Source organism: Rhincodon typus, chromosome 1, assembly GCF_021869965.1.
Source record: "Rhincodon typus isolate 14 chromosome 1, sRhiTyp1.1, whole genome shotgun sequence".
Classification (NCBI taxonomy): Eukaryota; Metazoa; Chordata; class Chondrichthyes; order Orectolobiformes; family Rhincodontidae; genus Rhincodon; species Rhincodon typus.
In genome coordinates, this window is record NC_063332.1 from 133,799,733 (window position 1) to 133,825,151 (window position 25,419).

Below are 25,419 nucleotides of genomic sequence, written 5' to 3' on the forward strand. Positions count from 1 at the left end.
ACCTAGGTTACATACTCAAGTTCTGTGGTTGGGCAAAGAACCAATAGCCTTCAGACATAGAGATCAGAATGCTCTTAATATAACAATCCTCAAACTCTAAAGAGCACCTCATGTTACACTGATGGGAGATTTTCTCTTTATTAAATTAGCTTCCTTGAGGTCATCTTCCAAAACGGTATCATTTTAACAGCAAGTCCTAAAATATACACATTTGCTACTCACTTGGAACCAAGTTGACTCTGTTCAAAATAATTTCAACTAAAATTCTTATGACTGGTTCCCAAGAGACTTTGATCTCATCAGTTAAATTCTAAACTTCCCCCAAATAGTTTCTTTAAAAACATAAAAGAAAACAAATTGTAAGATTATAAGTTAGAAAAGACTTCGGTATGATTCCTTTTGTAACTTATTTGGCAGATAAAAGCCATTGTCTTTATCCCTCAACACAAATGTAATTTCCTTGTCTTACTCCATCCCTCTCCCTGACAATTGCCTGAGGCTGAACCAAACTGTTGGCCAACTTTGCATTAAATTTGACCCCAAATAAGCTTCCTACCTCACATCTACACTATCATTGATAGCTACCTATTTTCACCTGTGTAGAATTATCTGACTTGTCTTAGACTTTGCTTTTGTCTACCTACTGCTGCATCCCTGGGCATACCTTTGTTGCCTTTTGACCTGATCATTCCAGTGCACTTCTGGCTAGCATCACATGTTCTATCATTCATTCAAAGCCCTCCTGTCTCTATCCTAACTCAAACCAAGTCCTACTCGTTTATTCCATTCCCCAACCCCAATTTCATGCTCGCTGATCTACATTTACTCCTACTTAAGCAACATCTTGACTTTAAAGTTCTCATCCTTGTTACCAAATTCCTCCATAACCTCTCCCTTCCCAATCCTCCAATAATCGCCAGCTGTACAGCCTGAATCTCCAACTTCATCAGTTGCAGTTCCTTGAGCATTTTTCATCACTCTACCATTGGCAGACATGCCTTCAACTTCCTAGGTCTAAAGCTCTGATATTTCTTCTCTGAATCTCTCTCTCTCTCTGTCTTCCCTCCTTCAAGACATTCCTCAAATCCTACTTCCCCGACCAAGCTTTTGGTCGTTTGGCTGAAAGTCTCCTTACATGGCTCACTGTCTAATTATTTTTCACAGCCTACTTTTGAAATGCCTTGGGATGCTAAGCTAAAGGCAAGTTGCTGTTACTAAATGCGCATTGAAAGAAATTTCTAGTATTTTCAATACCAACTTTCAGAAAGGAAAATCACCACTGTGGCTGAGTGTACTGTAAACAATGTGAACAAACATTGTTTGTGAAATATGTACTAGGCTGATTTGCTATTTGGTCCCACATTTGTTTTTTTCATTTACAGGCTCTAAAACTCACAAGACAGACAAAGGTTCCTGTATAACGTGAATGGAATATTTATTTCGTATGAATGTACATGTACCATGCAATGAAAAGTATATATAGAACCTCCAGCAAACCATTCAAGTGAAGATTTATGTTTAAGAATTTTGTGTTTGTACCTGTTTTATTTTGTATATGTTCATGATTAAGTGCCTTAAATGTACAACTGACGCTTTTAGGTTAATTTTCCTTATGCAAGAACTATTTATTGAATAAGCGCAGAGGACTGCAGGGTATTTGAGGTGTATGTCTGATTTTTATTTTGGTAACAAAAAATACTTGGTAAATCAACACATGGGATATTTAAAAGATTGTGGCATCTAGGTTTGTGAAATGATGTTCAGCTATCAAAAAATCTTAAAGGAATTCTTTTCATGTTTTTATCCTATTTTTCTTTAAATGAAATATTGCTATTTTTCTCCCCTTAGGCTTTATGTTTAATGTTATAACATTAGCTGGCCTCATTTTGTGTTAAATTCACAAAGCTTTTGCCTTTTATCCCATGAGGATACCCCACAGTATGGCCAAGTGCTATCGTGGTGGATAAGGGCCAGAAATTAACTCTGTTGGTGTCTGCTTCCATTAAAACCACATTGTCTGACACTAATCAAATTGAGGAGTAGTGGATAAGTTTGAAGTAATTTGTTGCTGGATTGAAGATGGGCAAGACAATTGATAGAAGACCTCCAATTAAATTGTATCAGTACACTTCAGCTAGTCAAAATATCATATTTAAAAAGGCAAAAGTAAATTCCAAATAAATATTATTGTTGAACAGTTATTGAATGTGGCAAATGCTATATTTTTCATTCTATGGTGTAACTCTCAGGAAAATAGTTGCTGGAAGCTGTTCTTTGAAATGTATTTTATGATGGCATAACTGAATCTCAAATTCAGTGAATCAAAATTGTGGTTTGATGAGCTACAGTAATTTGTAGCTGCAACCTGCCCAATATCAATCTGTTTGTTATCAGTTATCAGAAATTACCCAAAATTCTGCTTCGTATTATTTTACCAAATTAGTATCCAATGAGGACCTGCATCATCTATTTGTACAAACATTTATTTTGACACTGTTGTGCCATCTGTAGTGCAGGTGAAGGTCAATAAAGTGTCTATTTTTATATATTACATATGTATATGTGTATACACATGAATTTATAGTGTCTCAGACCAAATTCATGTGACCTTGAATGACACAGTGTGAGATTAAAATAAACCCTTCAGTTAGATTACTACATTGTATCCTTAGTAGATTCAGTCACAATTCCTTTGGATAGTGTTGAGTTCATTTATTAAATGCAATATAAGGATTTTTTTAATGATTCTACTATAAATTCTGGAGCATGATCCATGAAATGATGGGACCATTAGTAAAATACATTTATTAATACAGCATTGTAGATAAAATGCTTACAATGCATCAGGCTTTGCTCATGTTTAAGTCACTAGTTATGAGGTGCACATTCATTGAACTTATCTGTTTTCATTCTAATTAATCATTTCTTGAATGTTGCTTTTTGTGCGTTTCTGAACAAAATAGCAACTGGTTGAAATATGCGAGCCTTTTCAGAGTTTATGTATGTTTTGTATGTTATTGGTTATGGGCCATTATAATGAATGTGTTTTAATCCAAACAAATGTTTAAATGTAAAACAAAAAACTGCTGACGCTGAAGATCTGAAATAAAAACAGAGATTGTTGGAATAACTCCGCAGATCTGGCAGCATCTATGAGAGAAAACAGAGTTAACATTTTGAGGCCACTAACACTGACCTGCTGAGTTTCTCCAGAAATTTTTGCCCTTGTTTCAAATGTATAAATGTAAATTATTGTTAGAAGCAATTTACTTGTTCATTTTACAAGCGCCTCGTTTTATTTTTGCAAGATACATCAATAAAGAGCCATATAGCACACACAAGTAGGTTGATATTCTGACTTTGTATTTTTTTTTGTTGAGACTGACAAATAGATTCACTTGCTGAAAAATCAAACATTGGAATAAAGTGGGTGTTCCTGAGCCACCAATTGCCAGGAGACATACTAACTGACATTTTTCCCAGGCCACTCTGTGTACACAATCCCATTTATGATGGCAGGCAGGCTCCTAGAGTTTCCAGTGCAACCTCCGAGGCAGCAGCTCTAGAGCTTGAGCAGCCCCCAGGGAGAGGTAGAAGACCTAGCAGTGTCTTTAAGGTCTAAAACCTCAGAATAGAGGTGCCCTTGGAGGAATAAGAAAAAGTTTCAGAATGGGGTAGGCAAGAGGCCGTATGGATCAAAGGGCAGCTCCCATCAGTTGAACTAATGAGGTTGCATGGGTTGTCTTTTCCCTTGTGGTTTTTTCTTTGAAGGGTGATATCTCCAATTCCCATAGCCCATCAGACTCCTGAAGAGAAGCTGCATCAAAGTAGCTGTGATCGTGGTCTATGAAATCCTTTTAATTGCCTGCCCACCTTCTGAAACAGCCAAAGGATTTGATTTCTAGATCATCTGCCCATCTCCCAGAATAGTAGCAGGAATGCAGCAGGAGCTATCTCATTACTGTTGGACCCCCACCACCACCAGGCAAGGAATATTCTGTCATTATTTCACATTTAACGTTTTAGGTGGAATTTGTGCTTTTTAACATCTTACCCAGTATTTTTAAGTGAATAGTTAATGAATTAACCTCTATCTTCTCTTTCATTCCAGAACCTTTACTCAGGCTTCTTCCATCACATTAAAACATTTTACCTTATTGATGTGTTTTATGTAGCTGCCTTAATGGACTAAAGTAATTATTGAAAAAAAACTATAGTTGATCAAACAAAAATAAAATGCTTCAAATGCTGGAAATCTAAAATAAAAATAAGGTATGAGTTAATGAATAAATGAAAGTATATATTCAGAATGGTGGACATACTCAACAGGTCTGGCAGCATATATGGAGAGAGAAACAAAGTTAACAATTCTGGTTTGTGACCTCCAGCGAGCTGAGAAAAGGGAAGGTCTGTGATAGGGCAGAGGATAGGAAAGATAAATGACAAAAGGTGATATGGTAAAGAACCAAAAGGAGTGGTAATGGAACAAGTAATGAAACAAGGAATCTGTGTGGAAATGAAATGAGTTACAGTACAGCAATTATCCAAACTCAAAAGGATTAAGAATGAATCCAGAGAAAACAATATCTAGAAAAACACAAAACAAAAAGGGGAAGAGGTTATAGTCTAAAATTGTTGAACTTGAATGTTGAGTCCTGGGACAGTGAAGTGATCACTTGAAAGCAGTTCCTTCAGCTTGCATTGAGCTCTCTTGGAACATTTAGCAGGACAAGGAAAATGTCAGAGAAGAAGAAAAGTGAACAAGTGAAACAACAGGTTACAAGAAGCTCATGTTAGGTGACTGAGGAAAGGTGTTCAGCAAAACAGTTACCTAGCCTCCACTTGGTCTCCCTAGTGTTTACATCATAAGCAGCCAATCATGTTTATACTGCAACCAAATTGCTGCTTCACTTGGAAGGATTGCTTGGGACCTTGGTCGGTGAGAAGGGAGGAGCTAAAAGAGCAGGTGATGCACTCTTGTACTTGCCTATAAAAAGGTGCCATAGGAAAGGGAAGAGAATGTGGTGGGTTACAGAGGACTGGACTAGAGTTCACAGAAAGAATGGTCTTTTCAGAATACTGAAAGGAGAATGCAAGGGAAACCCTAAATTTGTTTAGAATGTGCAAAGTGCGGACTGGGGGTGCATAAAAGGTAGATTAAAAAGGAGAGCTAAAAGGGGATATGAGTACACTGGCAGGTAAAATAAAGGAAAATCCTAAATTGTTTTACAGGTTACATTAAGGGTAAAAAGATAATTAGGGAAACAGTAGGGCCTGTTAAGGACGGCAGTGGTAATTAATACATGGAGCCAAAGGATTTGGATAGGAATTTAAATGAATACTTTACTTAAACTTTCATTAGTGAGAGGTACAATATTGGTAAAGACATCAGGGAGAAGGATGTGATATGATTAGATAAATTAGCATATATGGAGAGGAGGTTCTGAATGGTCTACCAGCTTTAAAAGTAGGTAGATTGCCAGGACTAGATGAAAATGTACTCCAGGTTGTTGACTGAGGGAGAAACTAGCAGGGGCACTTGCAAAAATGTACAATTCCTCTCTGGCTACAGGAGAACTGCCAGAGCACTGAAGGATAGCCAATGGGTGCCATTATTCAAGAAGGGAGGAAGGGATAAACCAAGAAACTACAGGCCGGTCAGCCTCACCTTGGTGGTGGGGAAACTATTGGAAACAATTCTGAGGAATGGAATTAACCTGCATCAAGAACAGTCAGTGCTGTTTTGTTAATAAAGCAACACAAAGACTTTGAAGATCATGCTGTAATTTTGTAATACAATGAATCTTCCAGCTGATTTGCACCTTAATAGCAACATTCACTACTGTGCTCATGCAGTTATTTTCCAAGAAAGATCTGGCCCAATGTGTTTACTTTGTAGCTTGCATGTAGTGTCCACATCCAGGAGAGAACTGTCTGACTTGAAAGCATTGCATTGTCCATTAAAACAAAACAAAGAACTGGAGATGCTGGAAATCAGAAACAAAAACAGAAAGTGCCGAAAAACTCCATCTGTGGAGAGAAAGCAGAGTTAACGTTTGGGGACCAGTGACCCTTCTTAATAGCCTGGAGTAGCTAAGGAGATAATAACTCATGCTGATTTAACTTTATTGTCTTCAGTGTGCTACACTCAGTCAGCCCAATTCTGTTCCGATTGTTTTGTGAATTGCCAGAGAAAGTTATGTAAATATTCATCCATATTAAGGCTTGCTATTTTGGTTACTCAAGTCTTTGTGGACAGCACGGTGGCTCTGTGGTTAGCATTGCTGCCTCATAATGCCAGGGGCCCAGGTTCAATTGCACCCTCAATGACTGTATGGAGTTTGCACATTCTCCCCGTGTCTGCGTGGGTTTCCTCCGGGTGCTACGGTTTCCTCCCACAGTCCAAAGATGTGCAGGCTAGGTGGATGGCCATGCTAAATTGCCCATTGTGTTCAGCGATGTGTAGATTAGGTGGGTTATAGGATGATGGGTCTGGGTGGGATGCTGTGAGGGTCAGTGTGAACTTGTTGGGCTGAAGGGCCTGTTTGCACACTGTAGGGATTCTATGATTTTAAAACTTATTCTATCGCTTCAGTCGTCTTAATAATCAAAGTTGTTTTTGATATAAAATGAAGTTTGATATCAAAAACTATCAAACCAACAAATTGGAAATACAGCAAACTTTTTATTAACTGGCGCCTATAGGACCAGGAGTGTGCTGGTTAATCAAATATTCCGGATAATCAAGAGGTCTATATAATCAATGCAAAAACACACATGAAGTAACAGAAACATAATGCAGGGTGTATGTACATCACTTTTATAATTTATTTACAGCATAAATCAGTTAAATAAAATGCAACTTTGCCTTAAATAAAACTTAGTGGCAGAGAGCCTTTTCACTCACACCCACAGCTGATTACTGGGACATTGCAGTAGATTGCAGTTTTTTTTATTCATTCACAGGTTGAGGGTGTCACTGGCCAGGCCAGCAATTATTTGAGGAGAAATTGACTCGAAATTGAATCAACTGTTGATATTTCATGTGGCCATTCAATTGAACGAGTAAACTTGCATTGAGGTAAATAAATTAAAGATCGATAATAATTGGACAGAATAATACAGTAAACCTTGCAGTATTTGAGGTATATAAATTGTGTCAGTGTATCGGGAGTACCAATTCATAAGGTGCCAGTTAAAACAGTTTGCTGTACATAACTATAATTAATTGAACAAATGCCCTTCCCGAAATAATATTTTAAAATGTCAAGTTGGAAGCTTCATTTGAAAACCATATCAATTATTGTATCATATTGAAAATGTAAAATTGTGAACAGTTGTATAAAATGTATATTTTTAAAAGATGCATTAAAATTTAAAAGTACAGTTATTTAATATTGTTATTAATAGTAATTCCACTGCATATAGATTGTTTCTGAAATTCTCATGTTTATTTAGCCCAACAAATTGTGCATGTGTCACAGTGTCCTTTTAACTACTGTCAATCAGTCTGAGTTCATTTGGTCAGGTTCCAAAGTAAATCATTAGTGTTTAAATCCAGTTTACATGGAAGTTAATAAAATTAGAGAAGCACAGAATAATTGGCCAACTAAAAATAATGGTTGTTTTTATAAATCTGAACAGTAACTTGTCTACTGTATACTTTGCATTTGTTATAATAAGTTGAATTGACGTGCCCTTCTTGTTTGTTTATGATAAAACATTCTATAGCACAGTTTACATTATTACTTGTGCTGCTTGACTATTTGATTATTCTTATTTCTAAGGAATATTGTATACAATTTTAACCATAGCAAAATATTACATTTCAAAAGTTTTGGTTAAATCTGCTCTGAGATCAAATTTTTGGCCGTTAAGTTGCTTATGCCTGCATTAAGATTGTAGGAAAAAGTGTGTCCAATAATAAAGTATCCACACAAACATGGTTTAACTACTTTGACATTATAAGTCACTGCACATAAGAGAATCTCAACAAATTTAAACTCTGAAACTCCAGATTCATCATTTGAGTTGTTAAGCCATAGATATGGAGAGCTCAGGTTCAGTACAAGGCTATGCTGAGCTAACCACTTCCAGCCAAAGTCAATGATAAAGATGCAGTTTACCTGTCATAGAAATGATCACTAAAAATACTGAACTGCAAGTACACTTTTTAATAGACAGACTAGAGTTAATTACTGATTCTTAATCATATGCAGAACTTATATTGCTTAAACAGAACAACCTATTCACACAAATGGTGGTAAAGATTGCAAAACTTCCTCGAGAGAGTTGTTTGCAAAAGAACATACAAAAAAATTGTTAATGATCTAATTACAGAAAATAGGAATTTATACAAGTTGAGATTTATTTTTAGAACTCAAGGTGCTTTGTGTGCTCAGAATTACATTCCAGTTTCACTATAATGCAAACTTCTGGAGACAAGCATCTTCCGTATTCTATTGTTAAACAATCAATTGCAATCAACTGTGGCCTCGTAACTTAACGAATGCAAATTTTTGTTAACAATGCAATGCAAAAAACAGTAATGAACAAGTCAAATCATACTCAAGATATAATTTCCTGTCTAGGCATCAAGTAAACACTGAACAATTGCATGAAAACAATGTTAATGCGATGTATCAGTTTATGATTTAGGAATCAGAAAATCGCTGCACCTTTAATTTGCATACCTCATGAAACAGAAGCTAGTCTTAATGTAAAATGATACTAAATTGGTGTGAATGCCTACTGTGTGACCAGACCTCAAAAGTGAGACACACACGACTTGCTTAAGCTAATACCATAAGCTACTTCTCCATCAATTCACACCCAACTGCTTCACATCAGCATAAAACTGATACAGCCTTGGTCATTTTTAAATACTTTCACACACTCTAAAATGGTATATGGACATGCTGTGAAATCAGGTTTAGGGCTTGTTTAGTGGTTACAGGTAATATTGAATGGTAGCAGAGTTGGCCGGTGAGTTCTTCTGAAATCAGTTTCTGCTGCTTTTGAGAACTGTAGTAAAAATTCAACGTGCTTACCCATCAACCATTGTGTATGGGCCTTACTTTGCAAATTACAGCAGAAATGTTCACATTTTAATTCACATTTAAATCAGGATCAAAAAAAATCCATTTATCAGAAGTTACAAAAAAATCTTCCAAACAGAACCAGGACAGGAAAATTCAAAACTAATTTTAAGAGTTGAAGAAAAGCTTTTAGATCATGTTTGATGAATCGTAAATCTCCTCCCATCATTTGCTGATGGAAGCCCTCTTTTTTCAGGTGAAAAATGGCAGAATTTTGTTTATGATAACAAAAAATAGTAACCCCACCTTTTTGCTGCTAATTTAAAGGTGACGATGCCTCTTCAAGCATGATTACATGGGAAGTGTCATTCATTGGGAATCTAACACGCGTAACAATATTGACAGAATTGTGCCAGTTAACAATAAACAGCAGATCAGTAACTACTGAAGATGTATCCACAGGCAGAATCTTTTGTCCTCACTCATGGCAAACTTGAAGATGGGAAGGACATTTACTTAGGTGGGATGGTGGTGTACCTGAACCCCACATTCTTTGGCCTCTACCAGAATTAAGTCAGGGGCCAGAAAGCCCATAGTCAGACTTCCTGACCAACTGACAATTGAGGCCCTTTGTGGCAAATTAATGACTATGTAAAGTCACTTGTATTAACTTAGCTGCAGACAGGCCTGTCGATATGCAATGTGCGTGACAGGTAAAATGGTGTGACCAGCTTGACAGGTCTCTCAATCAAAGGTGCGCAGCACTTCACCAAGGTATGACATCAGGAAGCGGGGATGGGGGGGATTTGACTGAGAGACAACACCCTGTCCTTTCTCCTGACCACTCCTCCCACCTCCCTGCAAAACCCCTCCTAACATCAGTTAGCTTTGGCCTGGCTCACTTCTCGATTCTGGGGATTTTGGTGCCAATCGTTCCGGAAGCAGCCTCACCAGTGGATCCCAATTCCAGTGAAAGGCCCACCACAAGCCTTGGTACTGTCTGATTGGTTCACTCAGGTGGGCCTTCCTGAAAAGAGGTAACATGGATCTCTCGCCACTCTCCAGCAGCAAAGAAGATCCCCAGCCCCTCAACAAGAGTCTGCACTCTAATATAAATCACCACCAATACAAATGGAATTATTTGGAAGATTACTAGATCAGTGGAGAGACTTTAAAAAGAGTTAATATTCTTCTGCACCTCCATCTCCCCGAACCCCTGTTGCAACCAAGGCTGCTTTATACATGCACTCTTTCAGCCAACAGGCAAGCCTAAATGTTGACTTTGAGCATGAATACATTTCAAGATATTCACTGGCCTTGCATTAGGGAAAATGTGGAATTGAAAAATGGGTGAAATAAGAATATTTGCAATCTGTGCGTGCAAGAGGACATGCTGGGATTGAGCATACGAAGATTGCAAATCTCTCTTCATTCATGCAGACAGTAATGGAGTTCACAATGTAATATAACAGTACATTCTAATGAATCTGTGATATATAATGAATTAAAAATTCTTACAAAGGCCAACACAGTTACTTTTCAGCAGTGCTTGATGGCGTGATCACATTGTATTCAGCCTGAACAAGTACAAAGCTATTTTCACGTATCTTTCTGACATGCACCAGCTCACCACTCTCTCCCACACTGATGATGCTGCTGCTGTCTGGGTTGCCAAAGGATACCTCTGTATGTTTTCGACAATACTGGGAAAGAAAATGACGTAACCCTACTGCTAATGCCATGCCAAGTGCAGCAGAACAGCCAAGTAGCATTGTCAATTGAGGAACGCCCAATTTTGCTCCGTTAGCAGGACTATCTTCTCGACTTGTTACACTTTCTTTCTGCATGGTTTGTGTCACCCCGAGGGATATGTTTCTGACCACTTTTCCCAGATCAGTTCTGGAACCTGAGTTTTTGACCAATTGCAGGAGGTTTACAGAAGCATGATGTGGTGTCGGCTGGTTTTCAGTGAGCGTTGGATTTATGTTCATTACATTTGAAAATAATCCAATGTCTAGAATGGCTTTAGTTCTTTGGTTTTTGATACTGTCTTTATCCGCAGGTGCCCAATCCATTTCCTCACGAGGAGTGATGTCAGAAAACCTAAAGGTAGAATACTGTTGTCCAGTTTTTATTGGCAAAGAAATTGCTGCTGAAAATTCTGAGTTAGTTTCAGAAGTGGCCCAGGTGCTGACCTTTAAAATGAAATGATGACAGGAATTAAATACCACAGCAATGAACTTGATTGTTGCTGAGCTATTGCTTGATGCTTATTACAGAATAATCCGGTAGCAATTCCATCACAATCATTAATGCTTTAAACTTAACACAATTATATTGTAAAACTTAACACTTAATTTGGCATCCACCTTTACATTTACTAACTCCTCCATATTTTACACTAGCCCAGAAAATGTTGCTACTAAAGATGTATTCAAAGTACCTGCCGTTGTTAATTCATAAGGAAACACAGCACAAGGCAAGAAGTGAAAGAGCATATGTTCTGATTAGCCACAAGTTGCTAATGATTTGTGTAGCCCTGCTACGTGGCTGAGAAGAACTAAAAACATTGGAACTTCACAGAACTGTCAAGGAACAAAAGGAGGCCATTCAGCCCATTCTGTTCACACTGGCTGTCTAAACATTTAACTTAATCTCTTGCCTTTTCCCCATAACTCTGCACATTGTTTCTATATTATATACTTATCCAATGTTGAATGCCTCAATTGAACCACAATTCCAGGTTGCAACTTTCAGACCATTACTACCAGCTGTATAAAAAGTTTCTTCTCATATCACATTTGCCTCTTATGCAAAATACGTTAAAACTTTGCCTCTGGTTCTTGATCCATTTACAAATGGAAAACATGTTCCCCCTATGCAAACTGTCCAGACCAGTCATGATTTTGAAAACTGCTATAGAGTCTTCTCTTAGCCTTCTCTTCTCCAAGGAAACCACTGCCAACTTCTCCAATCTTTCCTCAGAACTGAAGTGTCTCATTTCTGGAACTATTCTCATAAACCTCTTCTGCACTCTCTCCAATGTACTCCCATGTTCCTTTGCCATCAGCCTCACTATTGACATGCACTGCATTCCATGAAATTGCTGAATTAGTGCTATAAATGTTATTTAATTGCAAGGCAGCCATTTAGGGTGCAGTAACACACAAAACTGATGTTTGTTGTCCTCTTTCTTGCAGCATCCACAGCACCAGTGCACAAAAGGAAGGACATATGAGGTTAAAAGTCAAACAATGGGACATGTATTTAACATAACAAGTTCAAAATTGAAGTGATGTGTCAATTTAATAGACTAGAATTCTCAATTGACAACAATTACAAATGTTAAAACTACAAAAAAAATTTTCAACTCGTTGCAAATGACTTTTCAGAGTTAATTAAGAATCAGCAACAACAAAAGCTAATAAAATATAGTAAATTAACTATCACTGGAGGGTTTGAGTTGTAAGGAGAGGCTGGATGAAAATTTATTGCCAATGTTAACATTTCAGGTCCAGTGACCCTTCCTCAGAATGGACCCGAAACATTAACTCTGATTTTTTTCTTCACAGATGCTGACAGACCTGCTGCACTTTTCCAGCAACTTCTGTTTTTGTTCCTGATTACAGCATCTGCAGTTCTTTCGGTTTTTATTTACTGCCAACTGGTGAGTTGCTTTCTTGAACTGCTGCAGTCTATGTGCAGTAGGTAGACCCACAATGCCTATAGGAAGGGAGTTCCAGGATTTTGACCCAGCAACACTGAAGGAACAGTGACAAATTTCCAAGTCAGGATGGTAAGAGGTCAAGAGGGGAGGTTTAGGATGTATCTGCTGCCCTTGCTCTCCAAGGTAGTAATGCCTGTGGATTTGGAAGCTGCTTTCTAAGGAGCCTTGATGAATTTATGCAGTGCATCTTGTAGATTGCATACACTGCTTTACTTTTGTGGAGGCTTCTTGATGCCAGACTCAGTCAAATGCAGCCTCAATGTCACTTACACCTGTTCTCTCCAGTTCAGCTCTGTTGTCCATGTTCAAACTGAGGCTGTTGTGAGGTCAGGAGCTGAGTGATCCTGGCAGAACCCAAACTGGGTCTCACTGACTAGGTTATTGCTGAGCAGGTGCTGCTTGATGACACCTTCCATCACTTTACTGATTAGCGAAAGTAGAAGAATGAGGCAGTAATTGGCTGCTTAACATTGGCTCCAGGCCTCATGAAGTCACATGGCATCAGGTTAAACATGGGCAAGGAAACCTCCTGCTGATTACCATATACTGCTTACCCTCAGCTGCTGACTTCACCTGATGAAGCAGCAGTGCTTTTTCAGTACAGGACATACCTGAGCAATTTTCCAAGTGGTTTTCCAACTGGGCTAGGGGCACAGCTAGTGTTAGAGAACAGTTCTTTATTACAATTGCAAAATGTTGCCAGGGCCAATTGCTTTTGCAGAATTCAGTGCCTCCAATTCATATCACGGAGTGAATTGTCAGCTGTGATGCTGAGTGCTTCTAAAGGAGGCTGAGATGGATCATCCACTTACCACATCTGGATTATTATGAATGCTCCAGCCTTATCATTTGCAATGATGGGTTGGACTCACCCATGATTGAGGATGGGGATATTTGTGAAGCCTCCTCCTCCAATGTGTTGTTTAATTATCCCAGTGGATCTGGCAGCACCGCAGAGCTTAGATCTGATCTCTTGGTTGTGGAAGGTAATCTCAATGTGAAAACAGGACTTTGTTTCCACAAGGACTGTGCGATAGTTGCTCTTACCAATACTGTCATAGACAGATGCATCTTAGGCAGGCAGATTGATGAGGATGAAGTCAAGTATGTTCTTCCATTTTGATGCCTCCTTCATCACTTGGCACAGACCTCGTCTAGCAGCAACATCTAGCATGAACTCAATCACTGGTGATTTTGCCAAGCTACTGTTGGTGGTGGATATTGAAGTACCTCACCCAGAGTATAGTCTGTGCCTTTGCTCCCTCATTGCTTCCTCAAAATGGTGTTCAACATGAAGGATTACTGATTCAGCAGTTGAGGACAAAGTCGGAAGTCACATGACACTAGGTTACAGTCCAACAGGTTTATTTAAAATCACAATCTTTTGGAGCACTGCTGCTTCATCAGGTGAAGTCAGCAGCTGAGGGTAAGTAATGTATGGTAATCAGCAGGAGGTTTCCTTGCCCATGTTTAACCTGATGCCATGTGACTTCATGAGGCCTGGAGCCAATGTTAAGCATTCTCAGTGCAATTCCCTCACAACTGTATACCCTGTACAGCCACCTCTGCTGGGTCTGCCCTGCCAGTGTGACATTATATTCCCAGGGATGGTAATAGTGTCTGGGACTTTGTAAGGTTGCCTGTTGCTTGACTAATCTTCGAGACAACTCCCCCAAATTTGGCACTAGACCCCAGATGTCAGTAAAGAGAACTTTGCAGGGTCAACAGGGCAGTGTTTACCATTCTTGTTTCTGATGCCAAAGTGGTTCTCACAATGGCTGTGGCCAGCAGCTTTAGGCAGCATGGGACATTGTTGTCCAGGAAGTGATTAACCAAGGTGCCCAGCTGATTGGCATTTGATCCAGCAAGCTTTCCTACTGGTTGTGGTAGGGATGTCTCACTTCTAAAGCTGCCCACCCCATTAAACTAAAAAAGGGAAAATCATGGTCTGCTTCGTCATCCAAAAGACAATCAATCCAAATCAAAATCTCTAGTTGCATTTCTGTTTGCCAATATAGATCTGTACTTGTCCACAGAGTACTCATATGATATCATTTACTATGCTTAGGATTCATAATTAAACAATCCAGCAGTCCAGACTTTAGTCCTTTCTGGAAACGATCTATAAAATATACAAAATGCTATGAATATGAAATAACTACTTACTTGCACAATATCATTGCAATTCACACAAGGTTGAAAGGCTAGATGGAAATCACTATTCAGCGTATCTTCACTAGAAATTGTAAGAAGATAATAATTATTTCATTATAGCAAGTTTAATTCAATATAATTTATTCAATTGTTAGAAGGGCATTTCTTCAAAGCATAAAATAGCTAAGTTTAAAAATCCTATGTTTGTTCTCTTTAAAGCAAGAATATCTACCCTGATAAGTTATGGTCAGGGAAAAGATTAGCTGTTTAAATTATATTATTAACTTACAGTCAATACTTTGTGTTTTTAAACTAGATATGAAGCTAGAAAAGATGGCTGTCCAAGAGTCACCTGACCCTTTGTGAATTGAAACCATTCCCCTCTCTCAAGGGGGAACAACAGGAACTTTCCCAGACTGATATCAATCAATGCCCTTTCCCTGAAACCAATTAGGTATGTTGTCTGATTGAATGACTGTCTTGAGCCCTCAAGCTGTTAAACAAAGGATGTTGGAATCCAAATAAATACCTCCTACTTATTTGGAAAATGATTTTGAGCTTGTAAAGGTCATATCACAGGACAGACATGTGTTCTGTATCTTTTAAAAGAATCTCCTGTTTTGCAAGTTCTAAAGTTGTTGATCTAGCAGGAAGCATGAGCTAATAGCACAAATAAAGGTAAATGGTTTTGATCTAATTGCCATTTGCAAAAACAAGGTTAAAAGGTGATCAAGGGTGGGAAATGTATATTTCAGAGAGACAGGTGGAATGGATAAGGAGAAGTGATAGCCCTGATAGTAAAAGGTGGCTTAAAGCAATAGTGAGAAAAGATCTGCCTCAGAAGACCATGATTTTGCATCATGGTTGAAATTAGGAATAAGAAGAGTTAGAAAACTGCTGGGAGCTGCTTATAGCCCCCTAAATGGTAGTTATAGACTTGAACAGAGCACCAAACAAAAGGTATTAGAGCTTGTAACAAAAGCAATGTCATAATTATGGGGTACTTTAATCTCCATTAGGATAATCAAATTGACAGGAGTCCAGAAGATGAGTGTGTAGATTATTTTCATAATGGTTTATTGGAGCAATATGTTGTAAAACTAACAACGGTAAAGCTATCTTAGATCTAGCATTGTGTAATGAAGCAGAATTAAGTAGCAAAGCGATAGTAACAGATCTTTTGGGAAATAGTGATCACAATACTATTGAATTCTGTGGTAAAATTGAAAGTAATATACTCCAAACAGAAACAATAATCTTAAACAAAGTCAATTACATAGCCATGAGAGGCAAAGTGACTAAGGTTAATTGGATAAATGGACTAAAATGTAAATGAGCAGTAGAAAATATTTTAAAGAAATAATTAAAGATGCACAAAAAAGTATATTCCATTGAGAAACAATGCAAGGAAGACTCCTCTAAGGCTCACTCACAAAATTGAAGATAGTAATACATCAAAGGAAAAGGCTTACAGTCAATACTTTGTGTTTTTAAAACACAAAAACAGAAACCAGACTGAGAATTTGGAATGTTTTAGAAAGCAGCAAAGGGCTACCAAACGTTGATAAAGACAGAAAAAGTAGAATATGGAGAAAACTGGCCAGAAATACAAAAGCTGTTATAACCTGTTTTTTATGAGTATATAAAAACCATCATCGCTAAAGTAGAAAATTGGTCCCTTGGAAGCAGAGACAGGGGAAAATATTGTGGGAATGAGGAAATGACAGACCATTGAAAAAATATTGTTTCTTCAATTATATCTGAAGACACAAGTTTCATTCTGGTATTAGCTAGTAGCCTCAGGATGAAGAGGAGTGAGGCAATTGAGGAGATTAACATTAAAAGGGGAAAAAAAAAGTATGGAAAAAAATTATGGGACAAATCCCCAGAGCCCACTGATATATGCCACAGTGTTCTAGAAGATATAGTTACAGAATAGTGGAAGCACTTACTATGAATTTCACAAATTCCTTATATTTGAGAATAGTCTCATTAGATTAGAAGTTGCCAAATGTCACATTGCTTTTCACGAAAGGAGGGTTAGAGAAAATGAGAAACTACGGTTCAGTTAATCTAACATCAATTTGGTAATGCTGGAATTAATTATTAGGGGAATTAAAACAATGCGCTTAGAAAAACACAGTGTGATTAAGACAAATTGATTTGATTTTACTGAAGGAAAATCCTGTTTGACAAATTTGTTGGAATTTTTTTGCAGATGTTGTATATCTTGATTTTCAAAAGACGTTTAATTAGAGCTCATGAAATCAAGCAAATAGCAAGGATTGAGGATTGGTTAATGACAGAAAATAGAGAGTGGGTATAAATGAGACATTTTCAGTATCAATAGGTAGCGAATAGTGAAGTATCACAAGGGTCAGTGGTGGGTCCTCGGCTAATTTCAATTTCCAGTGATGACTTAGATGAAGTAATAGCGAGTAACGTATCTAAGTTTGGTGATGATACAAAGATTGGTGAAAAGATAAGCTCAGTTGAAATATACAAAGTAGATACAAAGAGATTTTCGGCAAGTTAAGTGAGTGGGCAACAAGTTGGCAGATGGATGTAGAGAAGGGTGAAGTTACTCACTTTGGTCAAAAGAATAGGAAAGCAGAAATGCTTTGTAAAAGATAGTAAGAACTGCCGATGCTGGAGTCAGCGATAAAACAGTGTGGAGCTGGAGGAACACAGCAGGCCAGGCAGCATCAGAGGAGCAGGAAAGTTGATGTTTTGGGTCGGGACCCTTTTTCTGAAGAAGGGATACAATGCTTTGTAAAATATATGAAATTGATAAGTGTTAAAGTTCTTGTAGATATTGGTATGCAGAAAGTTAGCATAGAGAAACAACAAGCAAACAGGAAAGCAATTGGCATGTTGTGCTTTATTTCAAGGGAATTGGAGTGCAGGAAAAAAAGATGTCTTGCTACAATTGTACAGTTTTAGTGAAACCACACCTGGAGTGCTGCATGCAATTCTAATCTCCACATTAAAGGTAATAAATATTTGTACTGGAGGCAGTGTGATGAATGTTCATGTAAGTTAGTCCCTGGTATAAGGGGATTATCCTCTGATGAGAGGTTGAGTAAATCGGGTCCATATTCTCTGCAGTTTAGAAGAATAAGGGATGGTCTCAATAAAACGTACAGGATTGTGAAGGAGTTTCACAGGGTAAATGCTCAAAGATTCTTTCCCTTGGTCAGGAAATCTAAAACACAGACATTGACTTAGGATAAGGGGCCAAACACTTAGGACTGATGAGGACAAAATTCTTTACTCAATTGCGAATCTTTGGAATTCTCTGTCGCAGAGGGTTGTGATGTCTGTGTCATTGAATGCATTTAAGGGCAGGATAGATGGATAGATAGATAGACAGGCTTTAGTCTCAGGGAATTCAGCAATATAAGAATCAGGCAGGAAAATGGGTTTGAAGCTCAAAATCAGACATGATCATATTCATTTTTTTTTTGTTATTTACTCGTGGGAAATGGGCGTCACTGGCTGGCCAGCATTTATTGCCCCATTCCTAGTTGTCCTTGAGAAGGTGGTGCTGAGCTGACTTCTTGAACTGCTGCAGTGTCCATACTGTAGGATGACCCACAATGCCCTTAGGGAGGGAACTCCAGGATTTTGACCCAGTGACAGTGAAGGAACAGCAATAAATTTCCAAATCAGGATGGTGAATGGCTTGGAGAACTTGCAGATGCCAGTGCTCCCATGTATCTGCTGCCCTTGTCCTTCTAGATGGAAGTGGGCATGGGTTTGGAAGGGGCTATCTTTAGTAAATTACTGCAGTGCATCTTGTAGTTTGTACATAGTGCTGCTATTGAATGTCAGTGGTGGAGGGAGTGGAGGCTTGTGGATGAGGTGACAATCAAGTGGTTTGCTTTGTCCTGGGTAGTGTCAAGCTTCTTGAGTGTTGTTAAAGCTGCACCCATCAGGCAAGTATGGAAAATTCCAAGAGCAGGCTTGACTTTATCATGTAGATTTTTTTTTTTGTAAATAAGGCTTGTATTATTGAGTAGGATCACAAATCACTAAAATTTTATATGTATTCCAAATGTCCGACAACAGGTTGGATCCCCTATTGTAAGTGTTATACAAATAGATTGAAAATCCAGCATGCAATTCGAGACAGGTGGCAACTACACCATAGATTCATCTTCCTACAGTACATTCTAGATAAGATAGTTTTTCAAATTGTGTGGGAGATAACATAACCCTGGACAAGGAGATCAGAGTGATTTTAAACCTGTACAATACAGTGCAGGAAGGAGAGTCTTTGTTCAATATCAGATGGTGGTAAATTCTGACCTGAAAATAGAGGTGGGGCAATAATGTGCTTTTGTAAAATAGAAATAACTGTGGAGCATCAAATGATCTGGAGGAAAATAGCTTACCAGATCATTCTGTTCATGTATTTGAAAGAGTTGCCTCTAATTTTTTTTTCAAATATAGGCACAGATACTTTCTCATTTTGAAGGAAATGTTAAGTCGATATTATATCTACCCTTCATGAATCTTCAAGTCTGCGGTTTTCAGCAGAAGGCTGCTGTCCGGAATCTGGATACCAGTCAGTATATCTCTGTTAGCAGAATTCAGGGACGGCTGCAGATGCCTCTCGTTCTGATTCTGTTGCAAGGTGGATTGTGAGGTCAAAGGGCTGTGATCTTGAGAATATTTGGACAATTCAGGCAAATGTTTTTTCACATGAGCAGTCTGTGGTCTGAGGGTCCATTCTGTAGTGACGAATGGAATTTGTGAAAGTTCCTGTGTCATCTGAGAAGTTGCTTGAGGATTGATGTAATCTGCTAATGTCAGAAATGACAATGTGGACATTGTATTAACAAGATTGAAATGCTAATTTCAATAACACTTGCAGGTAAAAATTTCAAAGATCAAATTCCAAATTATTAGGGTAGAGCACATGAAAGGCAGGAATCTATTTATTCCATTTGTATCGGTACTGTGGAAATATTCTACTATTAAACAGAGAAAAAAAATTAATTGTGCCATGCAGGATTATGCTTCTTAGATGGGGTTGAATTTGACCAGATATCAGCTAAGTATAACTTGTCAAATTTCTCTCTAAGGTTTTTTAATTATTCATTCTCAGGATGTGGCTGTTGCTGGCTAGACGAGTCTAATGAGTTTTCTCACACAATAATCCCAAATCTGTGTCATTAACTCGCTGCTCTTCCAACACTGGCCTATTTCTCCCACTCATTGTAGGCGAGTATTCTCACCATTGCCAGCTTATTCCAGTGTTTGGGTGCTGCCTTCATATTCAAAAGTCTGATGTAGATCTGGTCAAATACTAACAGTTTGAAGCTGCCCTGAAAAATTGAAGATATTTGTTCTGGATGTGGAAGATGCCCCACCTTGCAGGCAGAGGCCAGGAGCTTCTGGTGAACTGGGTGGTGCAGAAGAGGGATGTCCTTTTGCCCCAGGACCAGCAGAGGAGGCCATGACACCACAATCTGGCAGCCTGGTCCATGGCTGCCACCTGAGTCAGTGCAGCCTCAACCATCTAGGAGAATGGTGAGCAGTGCCAAAAGGAGGTCAATGGCATTCTCTGCTCCAGTAGGGTAAGTGTCACAATCTTCTTTCAGATATATCACACTCACTCGAAATCTGCTACCGCACCCATCTCCCACCAAGTTTCATGCTCTACACTTTCACAACTGCACGTAGCATCTGTCACTCTCTTTCACCCATGTAATTCCCCCCTCATTACTAACCTTGTAAAGCCTTCAGTGCTGTCAACTCACATGCTAGGGATACCTTTCCCCATCTGCACCAGCATTAACAGCTGTGCTATCTACTTGCATCTCATTCAATCCCTCCTTTTGTCTGAAATAGGGTGGAGAGAGCCAAGACAACTATGCTCGTGATGGTGAGCCTAATGTTCGGTTCCTCAGCCCTATGAGGAGAGGATCCAGGCCCTTACTGGCGAAAACCATGGTCTCTCTTACAGGGAAACAAACTAAACTAGTCCCACCTGCCTGCATTTGGCCCATATCCCTCCAAACCTTTGCTATTCATGTACTTATCAAAACGTCTTTTAAACCCACATCCAGCACTTCCTCTGGCAGTTCATCCCACACATTAACCATTCTCTGTATTAAAAAAAAAGGTTGGCCCTTATGTCCTTTTGAAATCTTTCTCCTCTCACCCTAAGAATATGCCTCATTGTTTTGAACTCCTCTATCTTGGGGAAAAGACCTTTGCTATTCACCTTATCTATGCCCCTCATGATTTTATAAACTTCAAAATGGTCACCCCTCAACCTCAATGCACTTCAGTGAAAAAAGTCCCAGTCTATCCAACCTCTCCCAATAACTTAAACCCTTCATTCCTGGCAATATCCTGGTAAGTCTTTTCTGAACCCACTCCAGTTTGATAATATCTTTCTTATTACTGAGTGACCAGACCAGTATTCCAGAAGAGGCCTTACCAGTATCCTGTACAACCTCAACATGACGTCCCAACTCCAATACTCAAAGGTCTGAACAATGAAGGCAAGTGTGCTAAACACCTTCATAACCACCCTGTCTACCCATGACACAAATTTCAAAGAATTATGTACCTGAACCCCAGTCTTTCTGTTCTAGAACACTACCCAGGCCCCTACAATTAATTGTATGAGTCCTGCCCTTGTTTGCTTTTGCAAAAATGCAATACCTCACATTTATCCAAATTAAACTCTGCCACTCCTCAGCCCACTTGACCCAATTGATCAAGATCTCTTTGTAATCTTAGATAACCTTCTTTACTGTCCACTATACCACTAATTTTAGTGTCATCCACAAACTTGCTAACCATGCCTCCTATATCCTTATACAAATCATTTATATAAATTAATAGATGCCAGGGCTTTCTAATTTGAAATCAATGTAATTCAATTATTGATTTTAGAGTGACAAGATTGAAATGTACTGTACCTTCAATAGAAAGAGCAGTCCTGGCTGTAGTCCTATTATATGCAGATGCCTGAAATATTTCCTTCAATTCTTCATTCTGCATTGCAATGGAATAATTCTGTTTTTGGTCAGAAATGAGACCAGATTCGATTCTGGTCCAGTAAATGAAGTATGACTGGACAGCTGAAACACTGCAGGTCACATGGAACAAAAGCCATCGATTAGAATGGAATTTCAATGTTTCATTTTCACTCATTTAAGGAAAATATCTCAGCAAGCAGCACCATCAATTGTTTTGGACAGTGGCTCTGTAGCTAAATTAGAATCTGAAGTGGAATATGCTTAAACCCATGAACTAAATTTTCCCAAACTGGTCCCAATCCTTATGTTGGCTACAATTCCAGTTTGAGAGCCCAGAAGTGGCCATGACAGGATCTTGGTCATGAGAAGCCAGTTCTGGCAACCACCATCTAATTAAAGAAAGCACGTCAACCAGGGCACAGGGCTCACAGCAATGTCAGCTGGACAGCTCTGGTGTTTAAAGTGAATGTTGAAGAGGAAGCAGGCAAGCCCCAAGGATGCCTCAGCATGGGTTCACTTGCTGTCTGTAGGGAAGTCAGCAGATAGAGGTCTGAGGCAGGTGGGTCCATTGGAGTGGAGGGGATATCCCAGGATTGGTGAGTTTGTCCCTGTGAATCTGTCATTGGGATTTGGAGACACCAACTCCAATGGCCTCTCCACCTCCAATAAACTGGCAATGTCAGCACTTGGTAGAGGGCCACATAAATCTGAAATACTGATGCTAATGCAAAATGGCCCTAAGTGAATCTTCGTTTATACCAATTATGTGCCTGCTTCCATCCCATCTCCATATTGGCAGAAGGTTTCAGCTCATAATTACATGTCTAAAACATTGTGAATTTTACTGGCTTTCCCTTAAACATTGTTGCATGAGGAATCAGGCCCTTCTGATGTGGTTAGAAAACATTTGTGCTACTCATAGGACCTGCCATGTTGCCCTTCAGAAATCTCATGCAGAAGAACCGGTGCGTAACAAACAATTTATAAAATGCAACTTTACTCAAAATTCCTTTACTGGAGTCAAGCCCTCTATTTTTCATGTACATGCCTGAATTTGGCACATAGTAGACAAGGAGATCTTAAGCAGGGCCAAACTCAGAAACTGAGCAGGTATAAACGGATGCGAATTGAAGCTAAGACCTGGACAGGTATCATTCTGGAATAGTTCAGAGTTTTTAATACTACATCATCCTAGAGAGACTCCTAACTAAATTACAATTTGGTTGGACATATTTCAGAATGAAAGGAAGATGTCGTTGTATTCTAATTGATGCCACCAGCAAAACCAAAATGCCTCTACTTTCCCATTTCCTTTAATAGTTTTGAATGTTATACTTTTTGCCATCAGTATTTTAAAGTCATAGGTAATAATTACAAAAACTTGATGTCGCCAGTGAGTTGCTCTGGTGCTTTCCAAATGAAGGAGAGGTTTCTCTTCAGTGATTTGTCTGAGTGGGTCACGGTGTCCCCATCTTCAGAGCACTTCAGTAGTTTAGATCCAGAGGAAATGAGAATGAATGTTCCAGCCACTTGATCATCAACCACTCGGCGAGCCTGCATCAAGAAGCCCATGAAGTCTCGTGCACTCCTTATAGTCACTTGAAAGTATAAGAGACATTCATAAAGATTAGAAAATGAGGAAACAGCCGTCACTTTAGGAGTTACATTCAGCACAAAATACTTCAGCTGGGTTCTCTGCCAGCTTCCTTAACATCACCACCACCACCACCACCCCAACTCCAGGTTTCCCTATAATTTACATAATTACCTAGACCATGAAGTGGACACAACTCACTCTGAGGGTGTAGCATTGTCATTCCTAATTTAGCCAACATGACACAATTTCCCTGGGCACTTAGGAGTGGTCAGGGAAAATTCCACAAAGATTTTCTTGAACTGTGTCCCTTCATTTTCTTCTCTTGGAGGACTGAGTACAAGGAGATGTGAATGCGCTTGTGAAGTTCTAATGGTTTTTTTCTTGTTCTGATAAGAAAATATAACATGAGAGCCTCCTTCCATTCACCTAATCACTGCAACAATGATATTCTGAGGCTTTTAAAAATTTGTTCATGGGATGTGGATGCCCCTGCTACAGTAGCATTCTTTATTCATCTCTCTAACTGTGTTGAGAAGGTGTTGATGAGCTACATTCTGGAATAACTTCAGTCCATGTGTTGTAGGGACACTCACAATGAAGTTGGGAAGGGACTTCTGGATTTTGATCTACCAACAATGAAATAGCAGCAAGTAAATTCCAAGCTGGATAGTGTATGGATTGAAGGAGAATTTTCAGCTAATGTGATTCCTAGGCATCTACTGCCCTTGCCCTTCTAGATGGTGGTGGTCATGGGTTTAAGGATCTTGTTTAAGGACCTACTACAGTGCATCTTGTAGATGGTTCACATTGCTGCCAATGCATGATGGTGGTGAAGAGAATGAATGTTGAAGGTGGTGGATTGCGTGCTAATCGAGCATTGCCCTGGATGGTGTTAAAACTTCTTGAATTATGTTGGAGCTGCACCCATTCAGTAAAGTAGATTATGCATTGTGAGATGTTGGACAGGCAGGAGGGGAGTTACTTGCCACAATACTTAGTTTCTGACCTGCTTTTACAGCCACTGTATGTTATGGCTGATTAAGTTCAATTTCTGGTCAATATTAACCCCAAGATGTTGATAATAAGGGATTCAGTGAGGGAAATGCCATTTGAATGTCAAAGGGTGATGGTTAGATTGTCTCTTGTTGAATATGATCTAAGTCTGGCATTTTATGGTACAAATGTTACTTGCCACCTATCAGGCCAAGCCTGGGTATTGTCCATGTCTGGCCTTGCTCAGGACAAGGAATGTTTCAGTATCTGAGGATATGTGAATGGTGTTGGACATTGTGCAATCATCAGTGCGCATCCCCACTTCTGATCCTATGAAACAGGAAAGGTCATTGATGAAGCAGCTGAAGATGGTTGGGCCTAGGACATTACCCCGAGAAACTCCTGTAGGTAATGTCTGTGGAGCTGAGATGTGTGATTAAGACTTTAATATGGTCAGGATAAAACCTGGCAAAACCTAAACTGCGTGTCAGTAAGCAGGTTATTGCTGGAAAAGAAATTATTCCCAATCATAAATGAATTGAGAAACTGAGTTTTAAAGTGTTTTGCTAAGAAATGAAATGCATGGTGGGTTGGGGGAGAAAAAGGCAAGTGGTATTTGGAATAGTGAGTGTACTGGCAGGATTAATAGAAGAGAGCACTGGATGATCATTTAAATATCCATATGCAGAGTTTGAGGGAAAGGCAATAGGCTGAATGCTCCATAACAATTCTATGATTCTGTGACTTGATAGCGCTGTCTAGAACCTATTTATTACTTTACAATTGATGGAGAGTAGACTTGTAAGACATTATTTGATCAGTTTGGATTGTCCTGCTTTTTGTGAATGGGCCATACCTAGGCAATTTTTCACATTGTTGCGCAAATGCCACTGTTGTATCTGTGCTGGA

The 25,419-nt window shown here is 38.9% G+C and overlaps 2 protein-coding genes across 2 annotated transcripts in view; one reads left to right on the forward strand and one right to left on the reverse strand.

The window, feature by feature from the left end:
- Positions 1–3,341, forward strand: part of slc10a7 (solute carrier family 10 member 7) — a 252,486-nt gene extending 249,145 nt beyond the window's left edge. Inside the window, exon 11 of the mRNA XM_048603182.1 lies at positions 1,383–3,341. Within this exon, the coding sequence (XP_048459139.1) occupies positions 1,383–1,421 (39 nt within the window). The 3' untranslated portion in view covers positions 1,422–3,341. The remainder of the gene's footprint in view (positions 1–1,382) is intronic.
- A 4,818-nt stretch (positions 3,342–8,159) lies between these two features.
- Positions 8,160–23,514, reverse strand: LOC125484035 (reelin domain-containing protein 1-like). Its single transcript, XM_048601172.1, has 5 exons — positions 23,296–23,514; positions 21,861–22,030; positions 19,427–19,727; positions 14,932–15,001; positions 8,160–11,233 (listed from the first exon to the last, which is right to left on the reverse strand). Exons 1-5 carry the CDS (start codon positions 23,490–23,492, stop codon positions 10,571–10,573), a joined length of 1,401 nt encoding a protein of 466 aa, XP_048457129.1. The 5' UTR covers positions 23,493–23,514; the 3' UTR covers positions 8,160–10,570.
- Positions 23,515–25,419: the final 1,905 nt, after the last annotated feature.

Bases quoted from the DNA above. Each gene is read 5' to 3' on its own strand.
- LOC125484035 (XM_048601172.1), bottom strand. From the start codon at position 23,492: ATGGGCTTCTTGATGCAGGCTCGCCGAGTGGTTGATGATCAAGTGGCT. The intron at 15,002-19,426 runs GTAGATATAATA...TACAATTTCTAG, and splicing joins GACTTGAAGATTCATGAAGG to TGAAGATACGCTGAATAGTG. The intron at 11,234-14,931 runs GTAAGTAGTTAT...TTCATTTTAAAG, and splicing joins ATTGCAATGATATTGTGCAA to GTCAGCACCTGGGCCACTTC.